At 38.7% G+C, this 25500-nt stretch overlaps 1 protein-coding gene across 14 annotated transcripts in view; it reads right to left on the bottom strand.

Annotated features, from left to right (window-relative positions):
* Window positions 1–25500, bottom strand: part of nrxn2b (neurexin 2b) — a 628821-nt gene that overhangs the window by 390017 nt on the left and 213304 nt on the right. For all 14 annotated transcript variants that reach the window (XM_067524264.1, XM_067524265.1, XM_067524260.1 and 11 more), the window contains one exon: window positions 20586–20603. In XM_067524264.1, coding sequence (XP_067380365.1) covers window positions 20586–20603 — 18 coding nt within the window. The remainder of the gene's footprint in view (window positions 1–20585; window positions 20604–25500) is intronic.

Raw genomic sequence — 25500 nt, 5'->3', positions numbered from 1 at the left:
GTACTAACATGAAACACTCGAGCAGCTGAATGTAAAACCAGTGAAGGACTCTGCAAATGCTCCAACCCAAAAAAGCCTTTGGGTGAAATGTACAGCCTGCTGAGAAATGGCAATGAGCACTTTGTGAACAGACTGAGAGAGTCCACATCATAAAAAAACAAGATATGGCAATCTCTAAACACTGCAGCAGTGGAATTGGAAAAGAAAACCAGAAAAATACAAACACAACTGCACGAATTATCTTTTTCGGTTTTCTCGCTTAGTTTTGTTTTTTCTTTCGTGACATTAAATTGTATTTCTGTGATGCTTTGATGTCGCTGTTGTGTTAATACCTTAGCAAAAAAAAAAGGTAAAAGTGGCATTGTGTTTTTTCTAACAAGTGAGACCAACAGCACATTATTTCCATGTCTGGATGCTTTGAATTATGATGTTCATAGTGTAATGTGTCTCGAGTTCCACTGTTTATTACAGGAAAACCCCCAATTGTGAACCCCCCCCCCAAATGTGTGCATTCTTAAAATGTAGTCGGTTTCTATTTGACGGGGAAGAGAAAAGAGGAATATAAAATGGATTAACCAAAGTGGTCCTGCCATCAGCTGGGTGCCTGATGTGTTGTTGTTCCCAATCAGAGCAGAGGCTTCAGATTGAGCCTCTCCCCAGTCAGGCTGATTACAACCTGTTTAGAATGGTGATTGCATAAAAAATAGGGGATGTCAGGATGCAAAGCGGAGACGAACCAGGAGGTGGTTGAGTGCTTGAAGTGAAAATGTTGTGGGTCTTTTTAGACATAACAAAATACATTTGAAGTGATCATAACAAATATTGAAAATGTGTTGCTTTCTAAAAAGCCTGAATAACAATTTAAGAAAAAAAATAAACAGGCTTAGCTGCTTAGTAAAAACCAACAGTCGGCCACACTAAGAGATCTCTTCCCTCCATTGTTTTTATTTCTCTCGGAAAATGTGTGCGTTCATAAAAGAAATCATAAAGACATTAGGCTGCTAACACCAACGGAAGAGGGGATTTAGATTTATCGAATATATGTTACAGTAATTATAAAGAAAGATATAAAGAAATGCACACTTAAAAACACAAAACCACATTTTTATTCTGTAACACCAGTACAGAAACGTGCAATCGCACCCACTGTGCAGGAGCTAGTTGGCCTGATGAATAATGAGTGATGCTCGCTTCTATAGAAGGCAGCTAAGTATCAGTGCCAAGTCTGTATGACACTAAAGGTGTTGACTGTACCTCAACAAATATACTATACACAGACCCTACCTACTTTTCAGTTGTGTGACATACTGTTGTCACACAGTATTAATATAACATATGCTTGAGACAGTATTGCCAGCTCTGTTCTAATAAAAACCTCTTAAGTGTGTCACATGACACTGTGATCAGTCACACTGCAACCAATTTCTCCACATAGCCTGTTGGCCATATATACATAGCATAAATTGAGCTGTAAAAGGTAAAAACGTGTTAGGTCACATTCGTATTTAAAGCTAAACAGTAAGATATGTGACCTTAGAACAAGTTTAGAGACCGGCAGTCAGTTACAATTACAGTCACCCGTGCATTGCTACTTGCCATGCATTTCCCCAAGACACTGCAAATCAGCACGTACAGGAACAAATGTGATCATCTCCACAAAGTCCACAAAGCTACAGCCCGTTTTATACACAGAGCACCGTCCGCAATCACGCAACTCAGATCCCATAGTCATATAGTGATGAAGATGTTGTATAAGTCATTTGGAAGGTCACCCATTAAACTACGTTACACAGTAAAGGCTGTTTGTCACTGAGTCCCATGTGAATCAGGGAAGTCCTTGGTTGCACCCTCAGGCATTTATCAAAGGTTCCTCTTGGATGGCAAAAATAGAATTCATTCTAAAGGGCACAATCCATAGTAGAGGTCAACTGCAACTATATCAAGTATGTATGTAGGTACTGTATGTATCCAGTCTCCTGTATATAAAGTGCAAATAGAGTAAAGCAAGGAAGCCACAAACGATCTTGCACACGTTTTTTTTTCCCCCTCAACTAAAGTTTATACATTATATTGTCGCTTTTTTAAACTTTACTTAAAACCCCTTTCTTTACATATTTTTATAGTTCCCTAGAAATCATTACACAGTTGACCACAGTTTTTGAAAACTTCACTTCAGGATTCTTAAACTGGTTGGAAATTCAAGTAACAAGATTAAGGAGTCAACCACAAATATAAAACTGAAAGGAAGTTGTACATACATATAAAAGGATGTTATTTGAATGTTGGAGTGGTAACAGCACAACCATTTTTTGATATTAAACTTTGTGGCATTTATATCATACTCGACGTTTTCTATAACAGCTGGCAGCCATACAAATCTGAGTGCGTATCAAAATTCCTGACATGACTGTGAATGCGTCACCGGGGCGATCACCCCATCAGCTTTAATACACAGACAACTCAAACAAGTGGGCTGCTATAAATGAGCAGAAGATCTCTGTTATTTATTTATTCATTCATTCACTGGAATCTCTAATTGGAAGGGGACACAAGCGCCTGTCAACGTTCTGGCCTGTTTTGAATTCCAGTCAAGATGGTGACGGGGCAGAAGCAAAATGGAGCCACGTCACTGTTAGCAGCTGTTAGAGCTTTTCTGCTGTTCTCAGGTGCTTATCCCGAAATGCAGACACTGCTTTGCCTGCTTTTTGTCTCTGGTCTGCTTTCGTTTTTCTTCTACCTGTATCCTATTCAATATTTTGTCCACACAATACAGATGAATCAAATTAATATTGCTTATATATGAGTATCTCTCAGTTGCACTGTCTTTGCATGTGCCTCAGCTTTTTTTTTTTTTCCATTTCCCTTTACCACCACTAGATACAAACGTTTTTCTCCCTATCCCTTCATGGCCCTCCCTGACTCTTCCACTCCCGCCGGATCACCTGATCGCCTCCTCACTGTGATCTGTAAGGGTGCTCGTGTCTCTTAAGTCACCCTAATCTTCCAACATCAGCCCTGTAATGCGTCTCATTATGAGCGGTGGGCATGACAAACAGAGTTATAAACCCTTGCTCTCTCCCAACCCTCACCTCCCATAAATCCGCTTTAATTCAGGCTCCCGAGTGCTGCATGGGGGGGTGTCGGGTTTTTTTTTTATATGTATTCAAGGCCAAGACTCTGGTACCATCAACTCTCACACATTCCCACACTTCAGCTACACACAAACCACATCGTTTGTTCTGATTTCTTACCACACCCTGATGAAGAGACCACTGGAGCAATTCCTTGAAAGTTATGTCACAAGTAGATCTGCATCCTTCACACCTTAAAATAATGTGGCGTCCTATTTCTTTTGCTGCAAAGGCTTTACACGAAAAACAAATGCTCCCGGCTCATGAGAATGTCTAGAAGTTACCGCTGGTGTTGTACAGGCTTTTGACCATATGCAGATTTTAATTTAACTATCATCTTTTTTAGCATTCTCAGCAATCCTTGAGACTCATTCTTCCATGTGATGAAAGGTAAATAAAGCTTTCTGTATGTTGTGTGTGTGTGTGTGTGTGTGTACCTCACCAGGAGCCAGTGCTAATTTGAGAACATGAAAAGAGGGAATGAGGAAAATAAGGGGAAAACAACAGCAAAAAAAAGAAAAGGAGAAACTCTGGCAGTGTGTCTGTTTGTGGTGGTGTTTGTGCGTTACATGTGTGAAAGTGTGTGTCTTCTTACTGTCCTAAACGTGATGCTGGATTGTGTAACGATACCCACATGTAAAGAGCAAAAAGAAAACTGGAATGAAATCTCGTCCTTAAAGTGTGGCCCGCTTTCATCTGTGCACTAACATGACAGCCTTGAAAAAATGGGGGAGGAACACAATAAGGCTGAGAAGAGGAGAAGTGTTTTATAACTGACGCCTGCATTAATTACCTCAACAGATTGGAAGCTCTACAGTCAAAATGGAAGTAGTGGGAGACGTGATGGTGAAACAACAATAACTCATTCGAACAACTGTCTGTTACTTATCATGTTGTTCTGTCTTGGGTTTTGTTATGACGGCAGGTTTTATATGTTTTAGCATCAAGCACGCTGGCTGCATACTGTCTGTCGAACTAGTAGGCAGGAAAAGGACGGTTTAGGTTGAGAGAGAGAAAAAATCCAAAGTAGAATAAAAATAGTGATCTCAGAAACCTCAGTCAGATGATGAGCAGGAACTGTTTCGACCTTTATCCACAGTGCACAGATAGGAGGCATGGAGACACAGACTGGTGAAGTGGTCTTTCGGACAGATTTACCTTTGCTTTGTACCATTTGACGCAATAGGACAAACATTCAGGTCGAATATGTTATGGGCCAATAATGTGGAAACAAGACTCAAACTAATCCACACAGTATCAATAACTAACTGTGATTTATGTTAACTATTATTAAACCCTGGCACTAGCTCATCGCCACATTCCCAAACCCTGAGAGGAGAAGGTTGGGCCGTACGATTGGCTTAGCAAAGCCTCCTTCTCATCCCCAGTCCACAGTACTGATGGAGAATCCTCATGTTTGTGGTGAACACCAGTTTTAAATATGATCGATCACTGTCATAACCCTGTGTTTGTGCTGCCTTTGTCAGATGATGTGTGGACGTAAGATTTCCAATAGATTGGTGTCTCTGTCTCTCTAATGTGGGTCTTGATTTTCATTCATGTTCACTTACCCTGTCCACTAAAATGTTCCTAAGCATCTAAACTGCAAATGTAAAATCATTTTAGAGCCAACATGTCTTTGGAATGAAGGAAAAAAATTCACAGTTGCTGCTGTTTATGGACCCTCTTTTGTCATTCTGCTGTTTACTCGTCCAGTCTGTCAGATGGAATTAAATGACTATTTCCACACAGGCTACTGTGTGTCCAAAATGCAGTTAGGTGTTAAATTTTAAACTAATCTAATCATGAATAATAATTTTAGGCAGTGGTTAATAAACGACCACTACGATCTGCTGCCTGTGCTGAAGTGTTTTAATTATAATGTGTTAGTAACTAACCTGACACAGAAAATGTTGCCTTAAAACTTTATAAAAAAAGTTCCTCTTTTCATGCCTCTTTTATTAAATATTACTCTATGTATTTTCTACTCCAGTACCATGTAAATGTGCAAATACAGTACTACTGGTAAAGTACATTAGAACAGGGATGATGGTATATGGATGCACTGGGGGCTGTAACTATGAATGAACTTGTGTTTTCACCAGTCATCAAACACTTCAACTGTGCACCAACAGCTACATTATGCCGTCGTATAAAGTTAAATATAGCTTAAATCATAACGCGGTGTGTTATGATGTCTTTGTTTATAAGTAAATTTGTCTTTTTTGTCTCTACATCACGTTTGACATTATTCCTCTGTCAAATTCTGTCAAATCCCAAGATGGCAACTGATTTTGAAACCATTTAGGTTTCCCCATTCTTGGCATCCATGAGCAGATGATCTTGAGATCTGAACATGAAGGTCTTGAGAGATATTCTGCCATTTTTCACGGATAATTCTTATTAGCAGGGAAAAGGGTGAGTAGCTATTGCTCAACATCATCAATTAAAAGGATCCCAACTTTTTTATTGGATCTATGACAGAAGACATACATGGCCAGGTCACGGAGAAGTTTTAATTTTTGTGAGTGGCATTAAACTCATACTGGGCAGCACGGTGGTGGAGTGGGCGCTGCCGCCTCACAGGTCCCCGGTTCGATTGCCCAGCCAGCGTCAGCCTTTTTGTTTCAGTTTCCGTGTTCTTCCCCTGAGTACTCGGGTTTCAGTGGATATAGCTAATGGATGGATGGATTATACTCATACAGATTTTTTTGCAGTGACGATAATAATTTTTGACAAACAGTGCATTTTATTGCTTCTGTGTGGAATTGTATCAGATTTGACCTTTCTTCTATTTTTTTTTTGTATTGTTCCAGTGCAAACAAAAACAAAAAGCATGTAAATACCAAAACATCTGTAATTGGAACAATTTTATGAGAGAAGGGTTGCATTTTCTGACAGAATTGCAGGGGTGCCTATATTTTCGGCCACAGCTTTTCATTCATCGTGCCATTTATGAAAGTTACGTTTGCTACGCATTTGGAACTTATGGAGCCCAAAAACCTCACACCCACACCTCCATTTATAACGGTAGGCACTGTACACTCAGAATAGCAGCTCAAGCCTATGCTATAAATCCTATATCACATCAGATCCAAACTCATTTATTTTGGTTGAACAAAGAAATGTTCTGCCAATATCTACCAAGTTTAATCTCACAGTTGTACGAGTAATGGTTGTTCTCTTAAATTCCCTCTGCAGTGGTTGATATCATGCAGTCACTAAAACACCATATTCTTTTCTAACTTTGTGCAATCAGCTTCAAAGTTTCCTGCGTTAACTGACTTTTCTTTCAGTGGTAACCGGTTTGCTCAGTCGTGTCGTGTTTGCATACTGGGGCAAATATTTTCAACGTAGTTTCTCTAACCCGTTGGTTTCAAACTACATAAAAACAACACAATTGTTGAATCGTTTAACATTTTACAGCTTTTGCAAAGGGCTGTAGTCTGTTTTGCTTGATACTGTACATTTGTTTTGAGTAAATGTGTGGGGGTAACATGTAGGCACTGGCAGAATGACGCAGTTTTATGATGTCATCTGTCCCCAGGAACAGATTGGATTTAATTGGTTGGTCGTTTCGCAGCCTCATGCCCGTTTTTTAACAAGCACATCTATCAAGCACACACGCACACACATACAACAGTTCTAGTAAAATCTCAATCATCTGCTGCAGAGTGGAATATACTTCACCTCGCACATAACTCAATGACATGCACGAATTTTGTATGAGCAATTCATATGAAACTGTGCGAAGACTCTTAGACTGTGCACACATACATAAATTACATACTGTCTGCCTTTCTCTATACACAGTCTCGCAGCCATTGGCCCTCTTGCTCTCAGAATGTTTGCCGAGGCCCTTACAACATGAATCCTATTGTGGCTTTGCAGCGATATATCAACCTTAGCCTCATAGCCCGACTGTGTCCTACCCCAGAGCAAACCCTGTGTTCTCCTAGTTTGCAGGCCTTAGTAGCAGTGATAACACTCCAGGTCTACCAGCCCCCATTTATCACTTCCAAGTACCAGTTCACTGGACATTTTACTTCCCGAACGCACCACAGGGTGGCAGAGGAAGAACGGTATGAGTCCTGGATGCACACAATTATTTCCCACAATTGTTGATTTTATAATGCATTTGATGTTCATGTTTGTTCTAAACCAGAAACAAACAAAAAACTGGTTTATAAAGTTAGACAGTTTTACAGGTCACGGATAATCAGATGCATAGAGGAGCTGTGTTTACGTATTGTACAACCACTGACATCCAAACATCTATTCAGCAAATATTCCCACTCTGTGAGAGGCCGCACGCCAGGAAAGCAGGGCCCCTATCAAACGGTAGCTGGTCGACCATAAAGCTGCAGAGAAGTAGAGCAGCAGTGCAGCAGCTCCAGCCGCACTACCAACTAGACTCCTGGCCCTTGTGCTGGGGGCTGTGGAGATCTTTTCTGCTGGTTTATGAGATGGGATATAACATAAACCTGGCTGCTGAGGTGGCAGAATACAGACTTTTTTAAAACCCACTGTGTCTTATCATATAAGGTAATAGAGATGGGCAGTACATAAAAGTGTAGAAAGCCCTAACTAAAAGTACACACTGCAACTTTAACAATTGTTTAATCGAAGGCAAACATAAAAGAAAAGTAGTATAGAGCAGGCATGGAGATGTGATAACGAACACAGAAACAAATGGAGTCTATTCACATCAGTGACATCCATGATCACTGACTGCCAACCGAACTGGGCCAAATGTGATGAGGAGGATGACGAAGGATGAGGTAATAGTTATTTGACTATAAAGTGAATCACAGCATCCAAAATACTTGCAATAGAAAAACAAGATCAAACAAATCCTAAAAAAAGATGATGTTATCCCTGGTATAACATATAGTTATTTTGCTACACCATGTTCATAAACCCCATCTAATATTATTGTTTTGGCTAATGGGTGCATAGCAGTTGTATTGAGCCATGGTCTAGCTCAGTACCTATTGTATGAGTCCTGCCCCCTCTGTGTGTGTGAGTGTGTGTGTTGGTTCATATTCAGACAGGTTGATTCATGGGCCTCATCCTTATCCATATTGGATTGTCTATACTTTAGGTGAGCTGTGAGCTGCTGCTGAACATGGCCTGGGAACCACAGAACTGTTATTGCTAACAACTATTGACAATAATGATGAGATGAGGGTGTTGCAAAACTGAAACAACGGAATACAAAATTAAGAATAGGAATAATCTATTTATATATTTTTACTTAACCAGGTAAAAAAACCAGTTGAGATAATATTATCCCTTCTTAATAGTTATGCGATGGTTGATCGCATAACTAAAAATACGGGACAATAAAATAAGGCAAAAAAAGATAAAAAGACAAAACATCAAGCATAACAGACAAAACTAACTAAAATAAAAACAATCACTAAAAACTGGAGCAGGACGTGGTGTAAATTGAAGTTAATTTCAGTTTAAAAGAGGACAATTAGGTGAAAAAGTTCAATTTTAATTGGATCTGTAAAACGATGCATGAACAAGGACCAACATATGATAAACATATTCTAACAGCTTCAGTTCTCACAGTTGGGACCTTTAAACGCAGCTGGTTGGTGGATCTCAGGTTGTATGAATATTGCACAGGGACCAACGTAGACCTGATATGGTGAGGTAGTTTATCCAGTAGGGCCTTAGAAATGAAAACGTACCAGTGCTGCTTCCTGCGATTAGAAAGGGAAGTACCAACTAACCAGGTTACAGAGCACACAGTGATGTGTTCTGTAACCAGAGTTTGCTATAAATCTCAAAGCGAATGATAAAAGGATCAAGTTTAGCCAGAACTGAAGTATAATAAAAAACTGAATAATAAAAAATATGATTTGTTTATAGAGTGAGTTAAGGATGAAAAATGATAAAGGGAGATACAGAGTATTTTCTTACAGTTGCTTGTCTTTACAGTACTGCATTGAAAGTGAAAATTGATTATTATTATTATTATTATTTCTCCATAAGTCTCTTCTGTCTATTTTAATTACATTACAATAATTACATAATTAAACATTCCACAACAATAGGTGTCTATATGAAAAAGCTATTTCCAAATTATAGGAAATGAATCTTTAATCATTTGCTCCTCTGTAATGTGGCTATACAGTGGAATGTAGACACTTGTCGGCAATGCTGCTGTTTGACAACGTATAATACTTTAAACTGTTGCCCCTCTTAAAACAATAAAGGGAATCAAATGGCAGTAGAGTAGCAGTACAGTATAATCAACAAACCCGCAGCATTGCGAAAGCTGGAAAAGAAGTAGTGGGTATGCTAAGTAGAAGAATCATACAAAGCCTAAAAAGGTCATTTCAATAATTTTTAAAAAACCTTCTGTGGTGTCAGAGCAGCTTACTGTATTTATTCATATGATACATCTGTATAATTTTACACCTTATGCAATTGTTTTCCCCAAAAAAACAACTTCATATGTTTAGTCAGCTTTTAATGTCATTTTTAAGTTTACCAAAATAAAATGAGATAATTGGATTTTATTTTTCTTTACGTCAGCACAGGTGAGTTTTAAATCTCTGCTGCGACAATATATCTTCTGATAGCACCCTAAGAACTTATGACAGACAAAATCACAGAAGAATGTGTTTGTGAAACAGCTAAATGTGCCAGAAGCTCAGTGTCTGTCATAATGATGTATGAACTATTTGCATTGCTGCATTAGTCTTTACTTGCACACAAGCAAACACTTGCAAACACAAGGAAACAGTATTGAAACTGGAAACTCTGAGTACAGATTTCAGCGTTTCAAACACTCAATACTTTTCCAAACCTCTGCTTAAATAACTTCTGCCTCAAAGGTTGTTATTGTCATTATCATTTTATTTAGCATATTTAGGTTTTAGTTGCTGCATCGCCTCACCTCCCTGTTACTTCATTTTTAAATCATGGAAAGTTATGAGTAAATGTATTTATATGAGCAGGTTCCAACTAATCGTCATCAATTACCATTGTGACTTTGGATGATGACTGAGGTGTCAGTCTTGATTTGCAGTTATTCAATGTATTTCATAAATACCAATTTGAGTGCAAACGTATATGTGTAATTCAACAAGAAAATCTATGTAAGATAAAGTAAATTATATAAACTTGCAATTCTTTTGACACAATACATTAAATTAGGCCATGTAAATGTCCTTTTATGGACACTTATGGCAGTGGAACTCTGGCTTTTACCTGTGCACATTTTCACAATCCTATAATAACGTGTAGTAAATCAACTACTGAAAAATCACATTGGCCCTATAAATATCATAGCTGACCACTCTCCTTTTCCCAATTCTTCCTCCCCTGGCTCTGTTACACTCTGCTCAGCCATTACTCACAAGCTTAGACAATATCAACCGTTCAATGGCCTGTTGTTTGTCTTATCAGCAGCTACGTGTATATGGATTACAATGTCCCTTCTCTACCTGCATGCACAAAATGTCCGTTGTCATGATTCCAATACTTTGTAACATCTAGGCACAAAAACTGCATTCAGCACAAAAACCACAGTGTTAGAGCGAGGCACAGAAATATTTAAGGTTAGGAAAGATTATGTGTTTTAAAATAAAGTAATAATACTGAGTATTGATTTGAAACAGGAAGCAATTGTATTCAACAGGTTTATCATCAAAACATTTTGTTTGTCCATCTTAAAAAAGAAAGAAAGAAAAAACATAATACAAATTAAAAAAAAAACAAAACTCATATAAACTTTGCCTCAACATAAAAAGGCTTCTTTAAAAAAAACATGCCATGCCTTATATTAAAAATGCCAAATAAATAAATACAAATAAATAAATACATACATACTTAACATGAAATGTAAACAAATACAAATAAGCCAAAAAGTACTGCTGCTTTAAAGCATAAACATTAGCATAACATTTAAAGTTACTTAAATTTAAAACCAGCTGCAGTTTGCAGAGTAGAGTTGGTTTTGCTTGTTTGGTTTTTTGAGGCATGTTGCTTGTAATGGGAGCCTTTTTTTATTTATAATAATAACTGGTTATCATTAGAGTCCAAATGCCTATTTCCATTGTCACTGGATCATAGTTACTAATAACGCGAGCAATGGGGAATGTATGTAACTAATGTGCTGACCAGCTGTGGCTAACTAGTCTGTAGTGTTACAGGTAGAGCGGGCTAAAACAAACAGACGCAGCAGCTCAGACCTGCTGCTCTCAGCTGGCTGACAGGCAGTTATCAGCTGAGTTTCATACAGTTCTCAGCTAGCTGTCAGTCTATACTTTCCTAATTAACTGCACCCATTTAAACCCCATTCATGCAATTCCAGGGCACCACCAGAAGGTGGTGCTTTGCTCACAAAAAAACACTTGCACATAAACCTGTGCTTGACCTTTAGGAGTAACTGTACTGTACCGAGGCAGCAGCGCAGGCTGTTGATGACTCAGTTGAAAAGAATTTTAGTATTATTGTTGTGCATCTTGCAGAAATGGCTCAACAGTTAACAGAGCTTTGAGGACTACAGCTCTTTCTGTACGACTTGTCAGGTTTTACAGCATAAAGAGAGTCTGAGTTACCTTAGCAGCATATATTTTGTTTTCTGCTCATAGTTTTTAAATTTTGATGCCACCATCATTCACATATTTTGACAGCATAAACCATTTTATTAGTCATTTGGCAGATATTATCCAAAGCAACTTACAAGTTAGGTGCAAGGCAAACAAGAATCCACGTCAACATTAAAGCAAAGTGCTAAAACAAGTGTTTTTTTTTTTTTCGTGAGATGCAACTGACTCTCTATCTGCACCTAATGGGTGCCAATTGGCTGCTGGTAGGGGGTCTCTCACCATTTTTAAAAAAAATATTAACCCTTGTATTATGTTGAAAAAACATTCCAGGACACATCAAAGTGTCCATATTTTACAGACCAGTTCATGACCCCAGATGAGGAAAAGTCACAAACCTTCATAAAGAAAAACTAAGGATAACCGGTACACCGGCCACCAACAGCCACCAACAGCCCTCCCTCATTTCTAAGAACCAGGACCATCAGTGCTGGGGGTGCTGACAGATACATCATCCCACCTACAGGAGCAGTTTAGCCCCTATGCATACGAAGAATCTTAAATAAGTTCAAATTCCACTTGAAGCTGTGTCTTTTATTTAATTAACCTTCTTCTTGTGTTAAGGTAACAAAACAATATTTTATTTATTTATTTATATTTTTCTATTGATGTTCATTTTACAAAGTTTTTATATTGAGATTGAGGGATATGCTGACCCACACCTAAAACATTAAAACTAATATTTTCAAGGAAAAGGAAGCCTAACAAGGTAACCAAGAAATGAGAAACACATTGGATGATAAATCATCAATCAAAACTGACCCGTTAACACAACGGATGGTAACAGAAAGCTGACACAAGAGGAAGGTTAAAAAACTAAAGACAGCTGAATTTGACACATTTCCTGTTGTTGGTTTTTATTGTTTTACATACAAGCACGGTAACTCTCAAACTAAAACCAGTATGCCTGATAATTTATGAAATGATACACGATAAAATAAATTGTGATCGCGTTTAAAAAGTGGATCGTTGTCTTAAAAGAAACTGTGATCTGATTCAAAAGGAGCTATAACGCATAGCACTGCAGCCACTTTATCACAGCTTAATGGGATGTTTGGGCTGTGGTTTGTTAAGAAAGCGATTCTGACTGCAGTTTACACCTAAGTGTGTACATGCAGCAGAAGAGTCATCTGATTACTCTTTCACCTCAGACACATTACTGGAGTGACAGCTCAGCGGTGAGAGGAAAAGGAGGTGAAGAGGCACAGCTGATCTAAGGTGGAATAAATCATATAAATCATGATTGTAAAAAATGTTTTAAAGGAACTTATTTCGAATTCTAAGAGGGATTTTGTGTTAGTTACAATTTCTGTCAGACTTAAAATGAGGTGGCATCGCCCCATTAATGATCTCTCCTTTCATTCATTCATTTATTCAGAGATCTTAACTGTGTAGTGACAGAAACTGACCTTTGTTTCTTTTGGTCATGTTTATGCAGAGTGACAGTGCAAGTGAGGGGAGAGAAAAAGAGTGATGAGACCCACGCAAAGCTGATCCACTAAACTGCAAACTGTCTGAATAAAATAAAAATCAGTGGTGGAAATTGATTTACTTAGACTTTTATGAGGCACTTTGTATTAGTTAAATCTTCTTTTGGACTTTGTTTTAAAAATGTTTTAAAAAAACTCACCTTTTTTTTCCCATCTGCAGCCATTTGTTATACACATGCTCTGTTTTAGAAAACTGATTAGAAACATGGTCAGGCATGTGTGAAGCCTGAATAAAAGAGTGATGCCACCCCCTTTTCCTGGTCTAAATCCGTCCAAATTAACACAGAGTATCTGGTAGCAGGCTAAATAAAATCATTTAAATCACTTTATAGCTTTATAGTTTACGCTTTCTTCGGTGTCTATTGCTATACAGATAAAATTGGTGAGCCATGTTTCAAACATTGAGTAATGAATGATGAGAGGAGAAGTCCATCTCCTACATGCGAGTCCTTCGCGTTAACCGCAAGACCAACGCAGAACCTGAGGTTCCTGGACAGCAGAGATGCTGATGTGATACAACAGATATGATAAAAACTGCATCCTGCTTAGTCTAATTATGTTATGGTTAATGAACTTACCACTGCACAGCTGCACTTGTCTTAGTCAAAGTTCTGTCTGTTATATAAGTACTGGACCATTTGAGAATATTAAACTGAAACTGGCACAGTTGCCCCATCCTCCTTGAGCCTCAATGAGAAAAAGAGATCAGGTGAGCGGAGATTGAATGAAGAGAGGGAATGGTGGTAACAAGATAAAGGAGTGAATCTGAGAAGTAAAAGGTTATTTTCTTATGGTTTCACTGCAGTTATGTTCTAAAGCACAATTAAAAATGACAACACCTCCAAACCTCTGCTCTGCCGTGTGTGTTTAGCCTGCATTCAGAGACACACACAGACCTGAAACTGGATTCATGTAGCATTTATGTTCACAATGTGAATCACTGACACAAAAGTTTTTGATTTGACAGAAAGATCATCAAACTCTGCAGGATCCTAACACTAATCACTGCTCGACCTGACGACTCAATGTGGCACTGTAACAGGCTACAGTCAGTCTGATTTCATTATGTCATTGCAGGGTGGCTGACGATTTAGCCTAGAAACCAGCTGGAAACCCTCACACATCTGGACAGCTTGTGAGATCCTTTGGTTGAAGTTATCAAACCAGTTACATGAAATTTTGTATTGCAGGTTAAATAAAATAAAACAAATCTTTAATTAATTGTAATTTTTCTTTACTTTTTGTATTATCAGTTTATGCCTAAACGTGTATATTTAGCACTTCTTTGATTAGCATGGAAAGCTAACAAAGCATTTCTTCAATATTTACAATCCGCTTTGGAGCTTACGGTACTTTGGCTTTTCACTGGGAAATGCACACGAACTACAACTATCCAACGTGCTAAAACGTTAACAAAAACATTTGACAGGGCTGTCAATGAAATATAAACTACCAATTTTTTAATCAAATAATAGAACTGATTTAAACCCTACTTATATGAAGTTGAACACCATATTGACATAATGACCATCTATATCTCCACAGTACTGCTGTGTAAAGATGTGTATGCAAACAGTTGATAAGAGTGTGAAGTAATGGACAGTTTGCCATTGACGCTTTCATCACCTTCTCAAAACCCCTCTCTCTGTCTGTCTCACTCATACGTATGTGTATGTGTGAGACCAGAATCATTTTTAGGTTATAAGATTGAGTAAAAGCATTTTCAGTAATTAAAAAAATTCTGGAGTGTGTTTTGGAAAATGGTGTCCTTAATTTCAAAGGTCAACAGGACTTATTCAGGTCCTTAAATATTACATGGCTAATACCAACAAGTTTCTCCTACTACCTTTCATCAGGTGTTAAAAACAGGTACTGAAGGTGGAACAAGATGGAAAAAAAAGTGGAGCTACAAAAGCCAAACAGCAAATCAAAAGAGAGTCAATTAGCCGTAGACAAAAATCAGAGCCTTTTTATTATAACTGTTATAATCTTGGCCAGTGACGTTATTGCTATACTACCATATTTTATGTGGCATATTTTTAATACCTTTTTAATTACATGTTAAACCCTTGAATTATTGTGTTTCTATTTTATCTCAACTTAATTTTCTATTTAAATGTTTAAAAAGAATAACTTGTGCCAGAAGAACTGAGTTTTAAAGTTAACAGTTTCATTCATGAATACGATCTTATATAGTTTATAAGTATGCAATGTATGAGGAAAATAATTTAGAGATGTCTTATTTTAAATAAGTATAAGTATAAATATATTATATTATATATATATATATATATATATATGCTTGTCTCCTGTTTGCAGTGTTACATGCAAAAAAGGGGGGTTGAATGTGGTCAGCTGAAGAGTTAAAGTGTGTGATGGTGTATGATAATGTACGTGATCAGCCTTGGGCAGTACCCGCCGCCAGCTGGTGGTAATAAGCTGTGGCTGTTAATGAACGCTGCCTCTAAGCTGTGGAGCTACAGGGCACTGAGGCTCATCTATAGCAGCGGCTTGGCCCTATAGTTAGCAAAAACCCCTGTTGCTTCCATAATACAGCCACATTACTCTGACCCCTTTGTTCTCACGTGTTTTCTCTACCCCCTCAAATCAAGTCAAATCAACCTAATAGATCTGCAATGAACCTGCTGAGTATTGTAATTAAGTTGAGCCTTGGGCTCAACATAACCCCAAAGGAAATTGTATGAATCAACGACAAAGAGAATGCGTGTTTATTCTGTCCAACAATAAAAAGGTTGGTTATCCGTATAGTGAACCATGTCAACTGGACTTCTTTCTACTTATCCAAGCAGTCTGGATAAAGTGGGTAGGGAAGTGAATTATATCCTCTAGAGTAGGCTTTTATTAATAGGCTCATTAAGGTGGGAGGTGGGAAAAGGGTGGAGTCATCAAGATGTAATGATTATAACAGAAACCCCTGAACCCCTAAAATGGGGGTCGTTAGGTGTGGCCCTCTTGGTGGATGTGTGAAGTGGTCTTAATCTTCCTGGATGGATGAAAGGGCAGGATGAAAATGGGAGAAAGGGTTTGCGAACTAAACTCACCTCAGGGATCTGGTTTACTCTCGGTACATTTATTGTTTTATTATTATTATTATTATTATTATTATTATTATTATTATTATTATTATTATTATTATTATGTTTTTCCTCAGTTCGAGCGTGGTCTTTATATTCTCACTCCAAAACTTACATAGCTTACCAGTGACATCATTATTGCTAATCAGAATAAATGTTGACTTGTAAAATCCTTAGTTGCTGACAGTGACATTGTAACTGCTCTGCTGACTTTTTATTTTTAATTTTTTTTTTGGAGGCTGGAGAAACCCCTGACATGGCAATCACTCAAACCTACTGCCATAATATTCTGTCCTTGTCTGCTCTCAAATGAATAAATTAAATGGTGATGTCTTGACTGCTGAGAAATTGCGTAGGACTTTTATAAATGATAGTGTGCTGATACCGTGTGAGTGTTGAGCTTAGTGGATTCAGCTGAGTAGTGTGAGGCTACACACTGGGAATAAGAGATCACTGCTAGATCTACATTGGTGTCAGCATGTGAAGATTAACAGCGCTCACTTCCATTAGCCTCAAAGTAATTGTTAAGACAGCGATGAACAGTCCATTGCTCTAATCTTAAAATCAAAGAGAGGTTGAACAGACCACCAACATTCAGGTCTTCTTTACTCAAAAACACGACTTCATCTTTCCATCTTGAACTAAGATCACAGTACAGAGGCAGCTTAATTCCGAGCAAAGTATCTACAAATAAGCTAGAAATTTATTTACAGCCCTTAACAGAATTTTTAAAATACAACCTGTTAAAAGTAATGCAAGTTTTGTCGGAGTACACACATGTGTTAATGCTAGAACAAAAGCGATCTTTGAGAAGGGACAAGCTGAGAGACGCTGATTGTGAACGTGCGTTCAATATCATGTTGATGAAACCTAAATCTTTGTTTTACTCTTTTTGCCAATTCAAAATCAGGGGATGCAAATTTTTGCACCCATCTGTACAATAACAACAACTACAGCAACAACAGAAATACAAAAACTAAATCATCAAGGAGTGAGTGAAATTATATGTGTGTGGAACAAGTAAGACAAGGCATCTGATTGCAGGATTAATGAGTTGTAAAAAAATAAATAAATCAAAATGAGATCAGCATCTAGTCCAAATGTGAGCATATCAATGCCAGAACTCTATCTTCCATTTCTTTATTTCTAACCCTACATATCCATGTGTTTCATACACCTTTAGTAGTTCAGGTTTCTGCAATCTAAGCCAGACTGTGTTAAGAAACAGTGAAGCATAAAATGACATAAATGGTGCCTCAAATGGAGCAAATGAGTGGCCGTTTAGTTGCAGTGAGTTAAACTGGTTCCCTGTGGTAGGCGATGAGAGTCGGACGTCTCGAGTAGTAATTATCTCAGGTAGCTATTTCATTACCAGCATCCTTTAGTATGGAAATTTGGTCACGGGCTCGGGTGTTACATTGTGGATAGGCATTTTGTTGTGCTCTTCTGAGGCTTTGCTGTTTATCACCAGGCAAAGGAAATAACTTAAGTGGTTGTGTTTCCAGCCATAATAGAGTGTTTTCATTGTCCTTAGTATCCATGTTTGTGACTGATGTACAAGACTCGTTCAATTAGGCAGCCAGGTCGCTTCTATCAAACAGAAAACTGCCTTAGTGTGGAGCATTTTAATGATCAAGGTGATGAAAGGAATCTCATAAATTAAAAATGTTATGAAGCAGTTTAGTGTTTGCAGCGGGGCTGTTGCTTCATGTCTTTATTAGCTCCGAAGAAAGAAACTTACATAATAAATTTCCCTACAGTGAACAAATGCATAGTGTTTGACTTTGCAAGCTGTATAGGGGGAAAAAAAACCAATATGTTTTAACAATATGTGTCAGCCGCCTTCCAACATGGAATTAAAATCCCTGAGTCCCACATCCAAATTGTAGACGTGTTGTTCACTCTTGGTAGCGTGTGTTTAGAGCAGGCCAATGACTTTGCAGCATCAGCTTGCTGATGCTTTTGCTGGCTTTGCTTGATGCTGGCATTGAAGGTAGGGCAAGAGAAGAGAGAGAAAAAGGCAGAGATGCTAATCATTTGAGTTGAGGGGAAACAGGCTTGAGAGAGTCACAGCCAGACAGAGAGATGTACACAGAAAAATATCTCTGCCTCTTCCAATGCCATTTTTTGGAGTTAGAATGAACCTCAGATATAATTAGGATAAGGATCTCAGACTGTCCGCCTCCACATCTATGTAACAATTACTGTGCCTCTACTTGCCTCATAAACCTAGGAGTGAATAAAAAACAGCAACACTAACTACCTGCCAAAACCAGTGGTCAAGTTCTTTGACTGGTGCATCGAGGTCTCCAACATGTGCATGCACACACATCTGAAACATGTTGACTGTAGAGGCTGACAAAGAAACAGCTTACACCTCAAAAGCTATATTCAATTACATCCCTCTTCTTCGGCCGGGGGTCTTAACGAAGATGAAATTCAACTTGCACTGCTCGCCCAGATCACATTTTTGTTGTCATTTGTTTCATTATTTCCCTTGTGTGGATGTCGATTCTCGCGGGGTGGTGGGAAATGGGTGTAGCATTTGACTACTCTCCCTACTCTCCAAAGCACACCCGACAATGAACGTGTCACTAACTCAAACCCCCCCAGGTCTGTGCCAGTGCCCCTACTATGGACAGACAAAATGCTGCACGAGTATTTCAACAACATAAGATAAAGCTTGACAAGCAGTCACACATTTAGGAAAACCACTGAATTCAATTGAACTTTCTTAACCCAGTAGAGTCGATATACACAGTGGAATTAGTTTAAAACCTTTTTTATTACCTTGTGACAATAACTGCATGTTTTTTCTTCTCATTAAATGATACACATTTTGCTGTTCTGCAGATTACTATTGCATGTTTAGAATGCATAGTGAGTACTGCAGGGAGACAAAGCTAATTATTAGGAGGCAAGCGATAACACTGACACATCGCAAAAGCAGAAGACGACTGCTCCAAGGTCCTGTGAACTATCATTGCTAACTGTACTCATTTCATTTTCTTACGGTTTGTGTGCAGCGTTGATACGTCCCATTAGACTGCCCATCTTCACTCTCATTCCCATATGACAGTCTTATCAGTTTCTGTTCCACACACACGTGCACGCACAAGCACACGCACACAAACACACACACACACAACACCTCCATATCATACTAATGACTGCGACATGTCAGCAAATTTACAAATAAAGTCCAAATTGTCCAGAGCACTTTGGGTTTGCTACACAACGATGGGGACAAAATACAATGTGCCCCTAATATTGCATTTGCCACTCTTACCACATTATGAAAGGGGGGGGTGGCCATTTTGAAATTTTGTAGAAAGCAGAAGATCTAGTTAAAAGAAAGAAGCCTTTAATAGTAGTGATGATGTGCAATGAACTTGCAAATTGCTAGCAGAAGTGCTCACCCAGACCAAGTGAACACTGTAATGTAAAAATCCACCTGTGGCAAATGAACAAAGCACGGGTGAATGAAATGCCTGCATATCATAAGCCCTATACTGAAACAAACCCCTCTGAATCTCAGACTTTGCATCCGAGCCACCACAGGATTCACCGGAGTCGCTTAGAATTACTAAAGATATAAAATATTCATTGAATCATTTCTCCCAATAAGTCAGTCAGTGTATAAAAAGTAATGTTAGATAGTACAGTTTAATTCCAACACAACTGTACCTGTTAGTTCACTAGCCGTGGAATTCTTAACCTTATGGTTTGAATTTACATTTGAAAGAAATTAATTTCATGATCCTTGCAAAGCAAGATCTGTCTTGTCACAGTAAACAGCTGGAAATCCCCCAGTCAATGCACAAGCAAATAAAACATAATGTAGTAACCAACAGTAAATGTCAGTATATAGATTTAAAAAAGGAGCATGAGAAAAGAGAAAACAGCTGATTTCTACTCAGCAGTACAGTCGCCACAGCAGGACGCGTTACGTGGTGTGGCATGAGTTTTTAAGCTGGATGTCCTTCCTGCCGCAACCCCCCTTTTTTTATCCGGGTTTGGGGCGGGCACCAATGTGGCCTTTGGTGGTTGGGCAGGGCCACACATGGTGGGGTGGGATTTGCACCCGTGACCTTCTGCATTAGTTACACATAGTAACTAAGGACATTGTTTCATAAAGATGAGGAGCTGTGACCAGACAATCATTATGTCAACATATTGAGTGCATGTACAGTAAAACTTTGCAAAGGTAGTTTAAGATAAGGAAACATGGCAACTCACCAGTTTGAGACAAGTCACCTGTGAGAGGGAAAAAAAAGAAGACAGAAAAAAAGATGATCAATTCAAATTGCAAAGAAAAATGTCATTTGAGTCACCTGTTCACCAAAAGACAGTCACAACAAGCTGGGGTATAATAGCAGAGGGAGGAAAAGAAAAGTCAGACAGTAATTAGCTTTAGATGTCTACAAGATTGCTATTCCACACATAAACCTCTAAGCTGCTAATTGAGATGGTTGAGGAAAACAACTACCGGGGATTTGCAGAAGTCAGAATTCATATTTCCCTCACAAACACCTCTTAAAGGTCAAAAGAGGACTTCTAAGGCAATATCTAACTTCTTGACATTCACTTTCCACTTCGGTCTGCTCTGCAAATGACTCTTCCTAGAACACAAACTCATTAAAACATTTTTTTTTTTTTTTTTTTACTCAGAAACTCAAGGCAAGGAAAACCAATTACAAAACACAGAATACAGAATTCAACAATATTAATATACATATATGTTGTTTATTAAATACTTGTTGGTTACAACATCACACAGTAAGGCCACCATTCTTCTTCTCACATCCTCAAACAATGATAATGCACATCAAGCTCCGGTATTGCAGCTCTAAAAGGACCACTCGATACCTAAATCCAAAGATGAAAGGAATAACAACAGCCTGCTAAAACACCTCTTGGATTTTATCCAATGATGATGATAAAAAAAAAATAAAAAATAAAAAAAAATGTCGTAATAAACCTGCATTAATTTTATCTGAAATATTGATCCATGCTGTCGGGTCAGATTCCTAATTAAAGGTTGGAGCCACTGTATGACTTGGCAGGCATTAAGTATTAAAGTAAGTGTACAGTAGTTGTCAGAATCCATTTACTATGGAGGGTCCTGGAAGTTCAGGGATGTTACTGCAATTGTGTGACACGTCTAAAGACTTCGAACAATGTGCCCCATTCTTAGTGACCAGTAGAACACCATAGTACTAGCGCGGTTTTCTGGGACACACTGTAGTTTGAAGCACTGCGTTTCTTTTCTTCTTTTGTTTTATGACCTTTAACGGAAGCCCCTATTTTAAGGGACGATAAAAATTAATCCTCACTTGACCTTGTGTTACCTGATTAAAAAAAACGAACTGTGTCAGGGCAGGGCAATTTATCCTGTAGCCCAATGAGCTGCTGGTTAGCATTGCCTTATACTGCTGCCAGCCATGAACAATGTGGCCCAGGATAGACTGTCATCAGTACTGGCAGGGGGGCTACCATTTCATGTCCAAGGTGAAAAGGAGCCTCTCCATTCCCAACACATGGAACAGAGCTAGAATCCCAGCCAGAGCAGATGGAGCAGAGGGCGCATTGCCTTGCAGTGACAGCCTTGTTCTTCATCTGCGGTCCAGGCACAAGAGATGAGACAGGGCTCAAATGTCCACTTTGGTAGGTGAGGACCACAATCAGTGGGCTTTGGTGTTTCAGTGCTTGTTTGGTAATATCCTGCATTTTGACAAGGTCCTCCAGCTACTGAATGCCATCGGCCGTTCTGCTGACTGTGACATCGACAAGCATGTTCTAGAAACCTAGGAGTGTAAGTAAAGCGAGTGAGTGGATGTGTGTCTGTGTATGTGTGTGTGTGTGAGAGGAAGAGAGAGAGACAAAGGAGGCAAAGACAAGTGCAATGGAGCAAATGAAGAGATAGTTGGTCAAAAAGAGCTCATTCATCACGCCTTTCCACTTCCTCCACAGCCACAGCAAGAACACCAGAGGTGAAATAAAGATGTCGAGTGCGGCACACATGCTGCCATGTAATACCACGTTATGGCAGCTGTGTACAAATCTAAAGTTATGGCAGCCACGTCATTTTTACGGTGTGAGACACAGAGCTGGGATGTCCGTGTTTAGTTGATGATACATCATTCTGGACAGCCGATAGGACTCAGGGGCAGATCCATAAAGCACCTAGTGACCCCCTGTGCTATAGTAAATCACCCCAGCTGGATGCCAGTAACAGTTTGGTCCTCGGTATTTCATGAAGACAACATACTGAGGACAACACTGGGGAATTACCTGAAAAACAGCGTCGAGTTCTTTGTAAGCCCACATACACTTTGCACTTCATGACAAGCCTCAGTGAACGTTTACGGTTTTTGAGAGCACAGCGTCGTCGCTTTTACAGCACACTGATAGGAAACTCATAAAGGCTTCACTTTAGTTATTAGAGAGCAACAATATAAAAAATGACTCACTGTGATGTATTATTGCAAGGTATTATTTAAGATAATCTTTAAGTTAGGCCACAAAGGTGAACTTGTCGCTAAGTTGTTCACCTAGTTAACTTAATATTTTTAGCTACATGGTTAGGCTTGTATAATTTTCGTTGTTAGGAGTAGAGGTGGGATAAAGTGCATTTTATTAAATACAGCACTTAGTTAAAAAATGTACGTACTTGTACTTTAATATTTGTTTCCGTGAAACTTTATACTCCCAACTAAAATTTTAGAGGAAAACATCGTACTTAGCACTGCAATGGCACGATTCCCTTCCTTAAATGTTACAGATTGTGATTATATTCAATTCTATAGAAGCACATTTTAACATATTCAACACATTAAAATACCAGCTGTTACCTTGATACTGTAAGTGAAACAATAACTTGGACAACAGGCTTCTTTAGCTTCACGACAGGATACAATAGAGTCAAAATGTATTTCTCTGATGCATGTTCTGAAGCTATACTCTCTTCCTTGGTAATTGTACAGAGGTGTTTTGGGGTTAACTATCTTGTGACAATTTTTTTTTTACCCTGATGTCTTTATAACAATCTATAATTACTTTAAAGAAACTGTGTGTTCACTGTGTAGGTGTTGACTGTCACAACAATTAACAGCAGCTGGGGTAATGGTTGCATTGCTTTCCTGCTGACCCAAAGAAACTTGTGCATGGAGATTGGTTGAAAAAGACCATGAAATAAAGCATGCTAGGAAAAACATGGGATTTCTTTCGATAAACATGGAAAGAAAAAAAAAAAAGATGCGTTATCTCAGCAACATGAGTGGACAAGACACAAGTCCAGCCAGTTCTGCCTCTTACCACGACACACTTTCTACATAACTCCCATTGATGGGCAAACCACCTTGTCAGAGAAGTGGCCATTAAAAGTTGACTCAACAGTCGACTGAGTGACATGTCTAAAACAGCGCCAACAACACAGTATCATGCAACTTTGTGATGTAGTTGAAAACCCCCTGTACAAATAATTAGTATAATAAGATTTTTATAATCCATTCAACTATCTTTCATTTGTTACTGCTTATCGTGTTCAGGAGAGTGCTAGCAGCCATGGTAGCTAGAAATTATTTGATTTCTAATAACTAATCTACTAAGTAACTACTACTGTTGTTTGTATAGAGTTCTGTAAACGTGTGTTAATTTGTTTGTTTGTTTGTTTTTATTCTACATTTATAAGATTGAGTTTTGCACAGAGTCTTGACGGATTTGTAGAGGCAGATCCTGACTGCAGGAGTCCACTTGAAAGACCTGCTGTTGATGAGCTGATTGACACTCGCTGGAAGGTGGCTCACTGAAGAACTATTACGCACAGAAGACTGAATGTTGAAGAATGTCTCGCTCCTCGCTCGCAAAGACGACTGATACCCTATTCTGCGGGAAAGACACACTGAAGATTCACTCATCAGTTAAGTCGATTAAGTTAATGATACTGTTCACAGCTGGCTCTATTAGACATGATGTGAAGAAACGGAAAATAAAATGCAAAATGAGTTTGGAAAGTATCTTTCAGAGTGTGAACCTATACTAAAGATCTTAGGCCTGTATTAAAACAAGGTCTGTGCAGCTAACATTAACCATCGAATATAAATAAGCCATGCTTTCAGAGCTGTTTCTGCTCAGAATATGAGAATTAAAGAGAGTGGGCATTAGGCAACATCCAGAACAAAATATGAGGAATCATGAATTAAATCAAAACCTAGCTCAGTGGTGCTCTTACTTCAACTGTTACACGTATATTGCTTCATCTCACTACTCCATCAACTGACAACAAACAACATCTAAACTGCTCCTGGTGAGGTCTGCTGCGACGTGAATACAAATAGGGAAGACTGACAAGCCTGTGCCAGTAGTATCAACACACAGGTTTGGGATCTCATGCTCCTACCAGAGTCTCCAACTGCAGTGGGTAAAGTACGAAACTAGGAACGATGATTGTGCATTTATGGAATCCCCAAGAGACTATGGGGGAAAATCTATACTCCTACTCACGCAGAGGTGACAACCAAACTGCTGGAATGGCTCTGTGCTTATTTTCCACAACAGTGAGCAAACAAGAAAAAGCAGCTGGCAATCTGCCTTGATCAAGCTCGTATTACTATGTGGATTTCACCTAATAAGCTAAATGGATAGAAAGAGCAGACTGCTTACACCAATATGCCATCTTAAGTTGTGCATGGAATGGCTACAGGTTCACAACTGACATTAAGGACATGTGCAGGGTTTACATCTCCTGAAACTGCTCGCTGATTGGGTTTACTGAAAATCGAATGTGGCTGAATCCCTTAGGTTCAAAACTGTAAAACTGAAAAATATATGAATTTGGAGAAAGAAACATTCGGTTTGGTCAAAGAAATGCCTGTTCTGGCCTCCAGGTACTAGTCATAAACACACACACTGAGTCCCACCTGGAATTAATTGCTTTAAAATAGAGTCCATCAAAGAGCTACTGTGTAGTGCAGCGAAAAAGATCGTGATGTACTAATTAAACCAAAACCGAAATTCAAGTAACAGCATAAATTGTAGGTGTTACACTGATTACTTGCTCTTCATAATCCCTGAACTGCAGGGAATGTTGGGAACTGGAGAAAGTTTTTAAGTGTATTATTTAGGTCTTAGCTTTGGTTAATTTAAGATGCTG

The sequence above is a fragment of the Channa argus genome, chromosome 12 (genome assembly GCF_033026475.1).
Source record: "Channa argus isolate prfri chromosome 12, Channa argus male v1.0, whole genome shotgun sequence".
Taxonomy (NCBI): Eukaryota; Metazoa; Chordata; class Actinopteri; order Anabantiformes; family Channidae; genus Channa; species Channa argus.
Note: the sequence above shows the minus strand (reverse complement) of the source record. Positions and strands in the feature narration are given on the sequence as shown.